The sequence below is a fragment of the Carlito syrichta genome, unplaced genomic scaffold (assembly GCF_000164805.1).
Source record: "Carlito syrichta isolate Samal-C Ts95f unplaced genomic scaffold, Tarsius_syrichta-2.0.1 Scaffold307254, whole genome shotgun sequence".
NCBI classification, from domain to species: domain Eukaryota; kingdom Metazoa; phylum Chordata; class Mammalia; order Primates; family Tarsiidae; genus Carlito; species Carlito syrichta.
Window position 1 is genome coordinate 209,995 of NW_007251350.1, and position 11,706 is coordinate 221,700.

The 11,706-nt window shown below is 40.8% G+C and overlaps 1 protein-coding gene across 2 annotated transcripts in view; it reads left to right on the forward strand.

Moving 5' to 3' along the window:
• HEPACAM2 (HEPACAM family member 2) overlaps nt 1-11,706 on the forward strand; it is a 37,695-nt gene that overhangs the window by 20,604 nt on the left and 5,385 nt on the right. For both annotated transcript variants that reach the window (XM_008064264.1, XM_021715656.1), the window contains one exon: nt 483-779. In XM_008064264.1, the coding sequence (XP_008062455.1) occupies nt 483-779 (297 nt within the window). The remainder of the gene's footprint in view (nt 1-482; nt 780-11,706) is intronic.

Sequence of the window (11,706 nt, forward strand, 5' to 3'; positions counted from 1 at the left end):
CAAGTAGCCGGAACTACAGGCATGCGCTACCACACCCGACTGATTTTTTTATTTATTGTAGAGATGAGGTCTCGCTGCCCAGGCGGGTCTTGAACCCACGGGCTCAGGCAATCCACTCACCTCAGCCTCCCAAAGGTACGGGATTACAGGCTGAACCACCGAGACCAGCTTGCAGATTTATTCTTACATTCTTTAAAATCTTAGCCCTACAATCATAATGACGGTGTTTATAAAATTAGACACTGGCTTTCACTATTTCAAATCAGTTTAATCACACTTCAAATTGTTTTCATTTTCATAGATATCACAATAAAACAAATTTAGGTCCTCATCATTTACTAGGAGTCTAAACAAGTATCTTTTTGTCCAAGTCTAGCGTGAAGACTTTCAAAGAAAGCAAAATGCCATTAAGCTCGCTCAGACTCAAAAACTGCATTGTGATCGTTTATGTGGCCCCTTTATTTCTTCTTTGGATGGTGCAGATGGCCCTTATGGACTTCAAGTGAATTCTGATAAAGGGCTGAAGGTCGGGGAGGTGTTCACTGTGGACCTTGGAGAAGCCATCCTGTTTGATTGCTCCGCTGACTCTTATCCCCCCAACACCTACTCCTGGATCCAGAGGGCTGACAATGCAACCCATGTCATCAAGCATGGGCCTCGCTTAGAAGTGGCATCCGAGAACATGGCCTGGAAGACGACGGACTACATGTGCCGTGCTTACAACAACATAACTGGGAGGCGAGACGAAACTCGCTTCACAGTCATCGTCACTTCTGTAGGTGAGTGCAACACAAAGGGAGGGGATCTCAATGAAACAGAGACACAGGCTAGTCTTGCCTTCCCCTGTCTTACTCCTGTGTGGAAAAGATCAGATGCTCCAAAAATTCAACTTTCTTAGATTAACGAATTCTATTGTTTTTGTGGCATTAAATCACCATGATTTCTATGACTCAAAGAAAGAAAACCCAAAACAAAATGGAGGAGAAATTTTGCCACTGGCTGTGAGAGGCTATGATGAAAAGCGCTTCAACGGGTTGCCTCCGGACTGTTTTCCTGCTTTCCTGACTTTATACTCAGGAGTGCAGGAGAAACAGGCTGCTCATGTGGGGCTGACGTCTTGCAATGGGTTAAATGAACACGCCACCGTGAGATGGAAATCTGGTTTCTCACTCCCTGTTCACTCCCCATCCCTGTCCCTCAGGGCTCCCTTTTGCTTTCACTGCTTAAGTACCCTTGCAACTATGGAACTTCTCAGCAGGAGTCTCAGCACCTTGGCAATTATCACACGGTAAACCTATGAAATTTGGCCGTCTCTAGAAATTCTTTGATTTTCAGAAAGGTCACCCATCCACAAAAGGTCAAGAGTCACAGCCTAAAATACTGAGGTCTAGCAAATCCCCATCCTTAGCCACCTTCTCTTCTCCCCCTGCAGCCTAGTCCATTCTCTTATATGATATTTCTGTATGATTTTGTTCATTCCCATGGCTTCCTGTGATACTGGTACATCCCAGCTCTGTGTCTTTAAAGCCCTAAGACTGTACTAAGCTGCCTCTGGATGTTTCTGCCTCGAAGCCCTGGAAGCAGCATACGGGTCCAATATACTGAAAGCAAGCTTTTTCTCTCCCCAACTCACTGTTCTGTTGGTATTCCCTGTTTAAGTGAAGACCCCATTAACTACCAACTCGAGACAGAAAGTCAAATGTTATCTCAAATGCATCCTTCCTGCATGTTGCCCTGTTCCCCATTCAGTCACCATGTTCTGTCTATCCTCTGTCCTTCCAACCTCTCAGACCCATTCTCTTCTCTCCTTCTCCTTTTTCTTTTCTCTTATCCTTCTCCCTCTGCCCTTCCCCTCCCCTGACTCCTTTATCTCCTCCTCCGTCTCCTTTTCCTTATTCCTCTTCTGTTACCTCTTCTACTGCTACCATCAAGTTCTTCCCAGTCTCCCCTTTGCAGACAGAGAAAGACAACCCAGATTTCACTCGTGGAGAACCTGGGGGCAGGTTAGGACAGAAAGTGGTGGTTGAAGCGCTTGTGATTGGTGGAGGGCCAAGTTCACATAAGGCACCTCCCACTTACGCTGATGGAAGCCATTAAGGCACCACTGATGCCTTCTTTTTCTTCACCTTTATAGCCCTGGTGCGTGGAATAGAACCCATAACAGAGAAATTCAATAGGTTTTGTTGAATAATCGGAGCAAGAATTTAAACCTTGTAATCCTTAAGCTAAATTTCTCATATGTGGCCCTTGGACAACCTGCCTCAAAATCACCTGGAGAGATTGCTAAACATGTGGTTTCACTAAGACACCCCAGATATATTGGATCAAAATCTTGCAAGTAACACCTGGGAATCTGAATTTGCAGTATGCACAAGCGTGACAATCACTCTTTTTCTTCCTTAGCACTTTGAATTTAGTAAAAAGCTCTTAAAGAGCCATCAAGAAGTATGAAACTATTACAAGCTTGCAGGTTGATGAAGAAATGTATAGTGAACAAGGTCCTCCTAGGACTCCTTAAGGTCAAGGCTACGCATATTTTTTAAATCACCTGAGGAAGCCGGGCTCGGTGGCTCAGCCTGTAATCCTGCACCTTTGGGAGGCTGAGGTGAGTGGGTTGCCTGAGCCCGCGGGTTCGAGACCTGCCTGGGCAGCGAGACCTCATCTCTACAATAAATCAAAACATCAGCTGGGCATGGTAGCATATGCCTGTATTTCCGGCTACTTGGAAGGCTGAGGTGGAAGGATCGCCGGAGCCCAGCAGGTCGAGGCTGCGGTGGCCGGGAGCGGCCATTGCACTCCAGTCTGGACGACCGAGTGAGACTCCAACTCAAAAATAAATAAATAAATAAATAAATAAATCACCTGAGAATATTGGAGTTTACATATTTTCATGGTAGGGCTTTTATAATATGAAGAAAATATTACACTCTATAAAGAGTCCAGTAGAACCTTCTGCAATGAAGGAAATGTTTGATATCTGCATTGTTCAATAGCTTCATTTGGCTCTTGAGCACTTAAAAAATGGCCATGCAAGTGAGAAGCTGAACTTTTAAGTTTGTTTCATCTTTCTTAATTTTAATGTAAATGTAAATAGCCATTGTGTCTAGTGGCTACCATATTGGACAATGCAGTTCTAGAATTTTTACTTCAATAGCTTCATATTTTTACCTCAATGGTTTCATATTTCTTGCAGACCCTCAAAGCATATGTATGCTAAGGGTGATATAAAGTAGGCACCCATTCATTCATTATTTAACATCTACTAAGGGCCAAATACAAGAGTAGGCACTGGGAATTCCATATGAAAAAGATAATTACTGCCAACAGGCATTCCTGTTTATACTGTAATGTGAATGACCAGCATGAACATCTATGACCTCTGCTTCCCATTTTTCTAAGTCTTTAATAGGCCTAATGAGACTTTTACCCCAGTAGCTAACCAAGACCTCATCATACAGCAAGCCATACCCAAACATATAAAAGAGTTTGACCGCAGTGCAAGTGCCACCTTAGACTTGTTCCCCCTGCTCACTGCAAGTGGATACATGGCTGTGATATGTGCAAGTGTGTGACAGGGAAGCTTTCCCACCACCTGGACGTTTCCATTCATTTTAGCCAAGGCATTTTCATAATCCCAGAAGCCCCCAGTATTTGATTAGGATCTCATTACCAAGGTCCAAAGACACTTCAGTCTTAATGTCAGATAGTTGCCTTTTGCAAAGTCTAAAAAACCTGTTTGACCTGAACAAAGACCAGGCATGTGTTATTACAGTAAATAAGAAGAGCAGGTGCTTATTTTTCAGAAAGATTCAGCGTTGTCAACATTGGTGACCTCTTTGTGGTTTTTACAGCTATATTCCAGCCCCCATATGTCCACAGAACTTTAACTCAGACAGCAGCAAAATGGCAAAGAAAATGAATGCTATTGATACCTTGTGTTAATATTTGTTTGTTCCTAAGTTTCCAAATGAATGAATCTCTGTAGTGCAGATTAAGCGTACACCAACATACAGCTATAAATGGCCATTCCTTAATATTGCTGACCATCCACTCAGATAAACAAACTATTAAGATCTGTGGAGAATTTGAAATCATTTAGAAGGATAAGACACTTGCTTTTGAGATGTTTCCAAAGCCAAATTTGTGTGTAATGTAGCCAGAGTCAAGTTGCAAGAAATAGATGAACTTCTTTGTTTTCAATGAGGAAAAAAAAAAAAAGTGGCCAACTAAAAAGTCTCAGCAATGAGACATGAAAGGCAAGGCAAAAAAAAAAGACCAAAAATGACTCCAAGTTCACAGATATCGAAAGAAAATGACATGGTCAAGAAATGTCAAAAGTTTTACTAGGGACTTTTGGTGGGGAGAATGGGTTAGAGAATGTGACAATTATCTGTGTTTTTCTGCTTGCTTGAGACTAGAGAGAAGAGTGACTTCCACCTCTGTAGATTATATTTCACATCTAATTTGAGAGACTAATTGACCTTTCCGTATCTCAGTAGTGATATCTCAAAGAAAACAGATACAATGGGCAAGTTCATTCAGCTAGGAAATGATAAAATAATCCAAAGCTCTTATTTTTAACCACTATACAAATGGCCTCCTTTGATGTAAATGAGAACATTGATAGGACTGTGGTCTTTCTAAAAGATATGTATAGGGTCTCACATAGAGCACAGCATATATTTTCACCTATCTAATTTAATGCTACATACATGGAGATACTCATGTTTGACCATGACATATGGATGCTTTCATATTAATGAGAAATTAGGAAATATCTATAGCTAAAAATAATATATGTAGTATATTTCAAGAAAAGAATCGCTATTAAGACAATAAATTAGCATTTGTATTTTGAAAAACAAGGATTTTATTACCTTAGTTAAGGATTTCCTTGAATGCAGATGTCCCTACTTCAAAGTTTTAACTGAGCCTAAATAGCTATTGTGACACGGAATATATATAAAATGAAAATGTTTATGGAAATGTAATCATCTGCTTAGGATTTAAATGTGCATATTTAATGAAGGCATTCAAATTTATAAATAGAGTTCCCTAAGGTCATGTGGGCATAGTCTGATATTTAGTCATGATAAAGATGTTTTGAATTTGTATGTGATTCTAAGAAATCTACCATTTAAAATATTTATTTATATTACACGTTTTTTCATAAAGAAGAGAACAAAGACTTACCACAGGAAGATGAATTCCTAATTTCCTCCATCTATCTAGAAGTTTCTCCAGTCCATGGCTCCAGGGGATGGTCTTCATCTGGGGGCACTGGAGATGACAAGACAGATCGCACTGCGGTGCTGCCATTTAGATCCTGAGGTCTTTATATATATTTATTTTCAAGATGTGGGGTACAATTCAGGATTAGGTATACATGTGGACATCATACAGGTAAAGCTTGGGCCTCTCTAGGGTTCCCCCTTTGCCTGGTTTGAGATCAGGTCAGTTCCTGACTAAGCTCGTAGGTATATCCCATGAGCACCAGTATTGAGTAGCTGTGTCTGTCGGGCGGGGCCACGTGGAATGAGGAGTGGTGCCATCGCAACATGGCACCCTCATCTCTGCAGGGGCATGAACCGGCTGCCGTGACAGGGGCAGACTGAATGGGAGAGCTCTTGGGACCCATGTTGATCTAGCAGACACGCTGAGGGCAGCATATGGCGGTCCTGTTTCGGGTGCAATCTCTCAAACAGCAGGGCTGCGGTGCCATGGATACCACGCCTTTTGCCCATATTTGCACTTAACATGTTATTCCATTTTATTTGTTTGCCTAAGGAGGGAGCAAATAGCATTTGCACTAGGGCCTTGGTGAATGAGCCGATCATGTTTAAATAATGGGACAATGGTGTGCTATGTGCTAAGGAACAGTGTAAATGCTGAAAGGAGAATGGAGACCCCTGCCAGTGTCCAGAACCACATGAGGAATCCCCATACGCTCTCTGTGGCCGTAGGGTCAGACCTTTCCTACTGTCTTACTTTCAGGTTGGGGTTCTGGGAGTTCACCAAACCAAAAGATGCATGCCAAGGCCTGAGACCACAACAGCAGTGCCCTTGATGCAATCAGTGACACAGTTGGCACTTTTTATTTTGTGAAAAGGAATGCATTTCAAATGCTGGACCTGGGGCATCATATGTACTCCAGGATGGAGAAGCAGAGTTGACAGCAGGGAGCCAGGGTGCTCTGGAGGAGAGAGGCCTGACAGGAAGATGCTGGTCTCAACAGGGGTCTCTGTTGCAGAGTACACGGAGACCCAGGGCAAGAGGCAAGGAGGCAATGAGGAAGGGTGTACAGATGTGAGGAGGTGACAGGGATGGAAAGGGGTAAGAAGGCAATGAGGAAGGGTATACAGACATGAGGAGGGGACGCGGAGGGAAGGAGTAAAGAAGCAATGAGGAAGGGTCTACAGATATGAGGAGGTGACGGAGGAGACACAAATGGGATCCTATGTTGAAAGAATGTGCTTTTGGCCATTTTAGTAAATAGATACCGAAGATATGGAAAGGTAACATGTCTAAGACATTATGTCACTGTATGCCAGACTTCAGAATATGGTGGTATCTGACTAAGAACTGACATAGGCCAGAGTGAAAGGTCACTGTTAGAATGAGACCCTCTCCAAAATAATAATTTTTAGCACTTTTTCACATTTAAGAGAAAAAAACAGGTGGGACTATAGTGAAATGTTTTTCTGCAGTTTTATCCATGATAGAGCACATTACAGGCACTTGAATAGAATAAATTGGCACAGAATTCTCTTTTGAAGGGTCAGGGTTGAATTTGGTGAAGGCAGTCTGACTCTCAAGGAAGTAAAAGGGTAGAAGCAGGTGAAGACTTGTGTCAGAGAAGGTTAGAAGAAAAATGAATATGTAAAAGCCTACCAGCCAATTGCAAAAACCATTCTTTGACCACAGGGTAAGAGGAACAAAATGAACTGGCAATCAGAAAAAGCTATGTTCTCATCCTAATTCTAGGACTCATTGACTGTGGCAAACATTTTAGTTTCCCAGAAACTGTTTCTATATCTGCACCTATAAGTGGTGAATCTTTTATTATTTTCACTATTACTGATATGATGTATCTAGATCAAGTACTAGGGAAACAAATATACATTTGATTTTATATACATGTACTTTTCATATATTTAATTGTGCATTATCTGAAAATTCCTTTAGGTAGTTTTTATTTTAATATCAGACTTAAAATGAGAAAGTAGAGGTTTCACTTGCTACAAGAGGGGCCCAAATCATCTTAAATCTTGCCATTGCATCATTTGGTATTTTATCTCAGAGAGCATTTGATTTGCCTTTATCTCGAGAGAACTTTTCGTGTTTATAGTTTAGGAGTGAAACTGACTAACTTTTGTTGAACATCCAAAATTGCACATCTAAGAGGGTGGGAAATCTGGAAACCAGTCACAGAACAACAGGATGAACTTTGGGTGTTGAGTCGGAATAAGAGAATTCTCACAAGACATGGGAGAGTTTCGTCAGACACTTCAAGGCATTGCAGAGAGAAAGGATTTGACTTGTTTGTGGTAGCTCCCGTTGCTAGAACCTGGGCCTGGTTCTTGGAAAGGCTGTCTGTTTCTTGCATATGGCCAGGAGCGCAGTGGAGAGAGAGGGCATGGAACTGCAGTTGGTCCTTACTAACTCTGGTCTGTACCCTGGAGTCTGGGACCAGTCTCTGATGTGGGGCTCTCTGATATAAGGCTCATTGCTGCATTGCAGAGGCAGGCAAATGCAGTGAGTAGGGAAAGTATTGATTATCATTCGATTTTTTAAAAATCTCTAGGCTGAGCTCGGTGGCTCAGCCTGTAATCCCAGCACTTTGGGAGGCTGAGGTGAGTGGATTTCCTGAGTCTGCAGATTCCAGACCAGCCTGGGCAACTTGGCGAGACTTTGTATCTACAATAAATTTTTAAAAAATTAGTTGGGCATGGTAGCACGTGCCTGTAATTCTGGTTACTTGGAAGACTGAGGCAGAAGGATCACTGGAGCCCAGCAGATTGACGCTGGGGTGACCATGAGTGTGCCACTGCATTCCAGCCTGGGTGACAGAGTGAGACTCCAACTCAAAAAAAAAAATCTCTAAAGGCTAAGAGACAAGTAGAAATACATAGCTAACAAGCAAATAGAGAGGAAAAGAGGAATAAAATAAAATTCTAATTAATTCCAATTAAGACAAGAAAGAAGAGAAAATAAATAAAAATGTAAGAAATATAGAAGAAATCAAGCAATTGTAGATCTGAACTGAAATACATCAGTAATCAGCTTAATTGTATACATGCCTGTGCCTGAGTTGCGCAGAGGAGGTTCACTTTGTAAAGGTTATTCCCTGGTTTAACCACCACTACTGCCCTGAAATCACTGACTCAGCAAAAATTACAGGTAAATAATAATCTTATTTGTTTTCATTAATCTTTCTTAAATATATGTATAGCTCACATTTGCATCAATGTTTAACATAAGAAGTGTTTGGGATCTTTATTTAGAACTTTGGTGGTATTTTTGTGGCCAGAGTTATGCTGTAAAAACTTGGTTCTTGTTTATGTCAATTAGCCTATGGTAAAATTGGTCTGCTTAAAGTCATGGTTTCCAAGAACCTTTCAACAATGTGAAGAGAGGAGTTCCTGTACAATAGAGCAGAGAACTTATATAAGAATTAGGTAAATTATTTAAGACATGAAGCCTAATTTCAAATAAAAAATGGACATTTTATAACAGTAAAGTGGTCTCCCCAACAGGAAGATATAAAAAGTCTGAATTTGTATGCATCTAATAGCATATCTTCAAATTGTTCCTACTAAATAGCAAAAATTGACAGAAAAAATAGAAACAATTACAAAGTGGGAGATTTTAACATATCTCTCTCCATATCTGATAAACAGATATTGATGAAAACTCAGTAGGAATAGAGAAAATCAACCTGACCTAGTTGAAATAATATAAAATACTATATGCAACACTTGCAAAACATATTCTCTTTTCATATGATCATTGGTATAATCACTTTTTTTAAAGTCAACAAATTTCAAAGGATTGCATTCTAACAAGAATGAGATTAAACTAAAAATCAATGACAGAAAGAAAACTAAAAAACTCCTAAATTTAATAAAACTAGGCAATACACTTATAAATAACCCATAGGTCAAATAAGAAATCTCAATGAAAATTAGAAAATATTTTGGGCTTAATGATACTAAAATTACTACATTTTAAAACTCAGAGAATGTTGCTCTATCCTTAGATAGCCTACACTTAAGAAAATGATGGAGAAAACAATAACTAAGATTAAACTGAAAAGTGTCTTGCCTCTGCAACCATTGCATTATGTATAGTACAAAAAAGTTTGAGAAAATTGTCTTCTAGGATTCAAAAATTATTATTCACTTCAGCAAAGAAATTGTCCATGTCGCTGATGAATGAATGAACGCCAACGTGTGTCGTTTGTGTTTCACTTTCATCTCATTAACTGTCAATGAACATTGAAACTACACTTGTTTTTCAATGACACAAGTTGTATTGACTGGGTAGTAATCAAACATTTATTTGAAGTATAATTTTGTCAGAACATGGTTGAATTTTACCCATAGGATGACAATGGATACAAGAATTTGGCAAAAATCAACAAAAGCATTCCTTGAGAATTAATTGGCTATATGGAATTAACAAAAAAAGTATTGCTTATTTTATCATTGTTTGTAAGTTATGTGCTACACATCTTTTATAGCAGTAAAAGTTATGACTAATAGATGTATATCTGAACAATTTTTTGAGATTGAGTTACTAGCATACCTCAAATATGGTGTCCTATTACACAATAGGCTTTAAGGAAAGCTCATTGGCTCCCTCAAGTTATAGAGTATCAGAGCAAGAAGAGAGCTTGAAGGCCAGTCATTCTTAGCTGCTCCCTGTACTAATGTGAAAATCGAAGCCCAAGAGTTCAGTGACACACCCAGAGTGACACAGCCTTTCAGAGAGCACAAACCCACAGGAACATAATAGCCAAAAAAGGCAACTAAAACCCACAGAAATATCTCCTGAGTGCTAAGTAGTTCCAAGTTGAAAGGTCAGCTTTCTAAGGGTGGAAGAACTTGAATCATTCTACAACTTAATATCTAAGAGGAAAGGTGGCAAGGCCATCTCTCTGATGAGATGTGTGATGATCTGGCTTAGATCTACAACCAATAAATCACCATTCTAGTTCATAAGTCAACTTGCATTCATTTCTTCCATTTGCGGTTCAAAAGAGTTTAATTTAAAATCTGTTTAAAGGCAATAAATATTACACAGTTATTATCATCCCATAGAAGAACATACTAAGAACGCAATTCTCTAAATTTGTATTACAAATTTATAAACTTCCCAGCAGAGATGGTGAAATTTTTGAGGATGAGCAACAGCTCCGTTTAGCCTTTGAAGACTTCAGGGAAATATGAATGGCATCATCTGGGGAAACCAGAAGAGAGAGCATGACTTCCAGGACCTGTTTACTGGAGTTTGGCTTGTATCATCTGTACCACATTAAGAGAAACTTTTGGGGAGATTAAACAGTGAGTGCACTCCAGGTGGAAAAGCCAGGAATGGTCATGGGTCCACTCGGAAGAAGGACAGGGTCGCATGTCCTGCTTCTTGGCTGCTGGAGACATCACAGGGCTTCCTGGAGAGAACCACCAGGCACAGGCAAGGTGTGCTGCAAAGCGGAGGGCCACCATGCCCTTCGCCACAGCCAGAACCCCAGGCGGTCCAGTCCATGGCAGAAAGGACAAGCCACCCTGACTCTCACTCCACGTTAATATGATAGACACAGGCGCTGCCATAGTTCATTCCATACTCATACTCAATCCAAAGGAATACCTCTGTCACTCTCACGTGTTGGAGGTGACAATCTCCTCCCAGTGGATGGGTTATCTGTATGACTAAAGCCACTATGGTCTAGAGTGGTTTAGCACAACACAGATGACATTGAGGGAGGCCTCACAAAGTGTTCAGAGCCGGGGGATGGACTCAATCACTCATAGTTGAGAGCCTGGGGCAAGCCTCAGCTTCCTCCTCAGTAGGAAGGTGATGAGCTCATCTCTGCTCAGGAAAGCTGTGGTGCAGATTAGTGAGTTCATAGGAGCGTCCACACTCAGGACAGTGGCTGACATAGCCCGAGCACTCAGCAGGTAATGGTCACATATCACATTGCTGCAGTGACGTTAATAAAGGGGCGACTTACAAAACAGTGGGCCGCAGTCACAGGGTGGGACTCAAAAGATCCTACAGCAATCACACACGCACCCTACTTTAAGGATTTACATTTCTTGATTAGTCAAAAATCGGAAAGTGTATTCGAAATGACCACCTCCCTTCTCACACCTTTAATCAGAGACCATCTCCTTAGAAAACTCGCATGCTAGATTATGGCAGAAGATGGAATTGAGCTTGCCATGCCAAGTTCAACACACCAGTTCTGTACTAGGCGATGTGCCGCATTTCCAGTCGCAGCTACTGAAGGGAGTTCAATGTGTGTCCAAAATCAGTGCACTTCCTCCATTCCACCTCTCTCTACTTCTATCTTTCTCTATACAGATAATGTGTATATGCCAGAGGGACCCCAAAAAATTGGAAATTATTCATTAAAAAATTGTGTTTATTCTTTTTTTTTTTTTTGAGTTGGAGTCTCACTCTGTCACCCAGACTGGAGTGCCG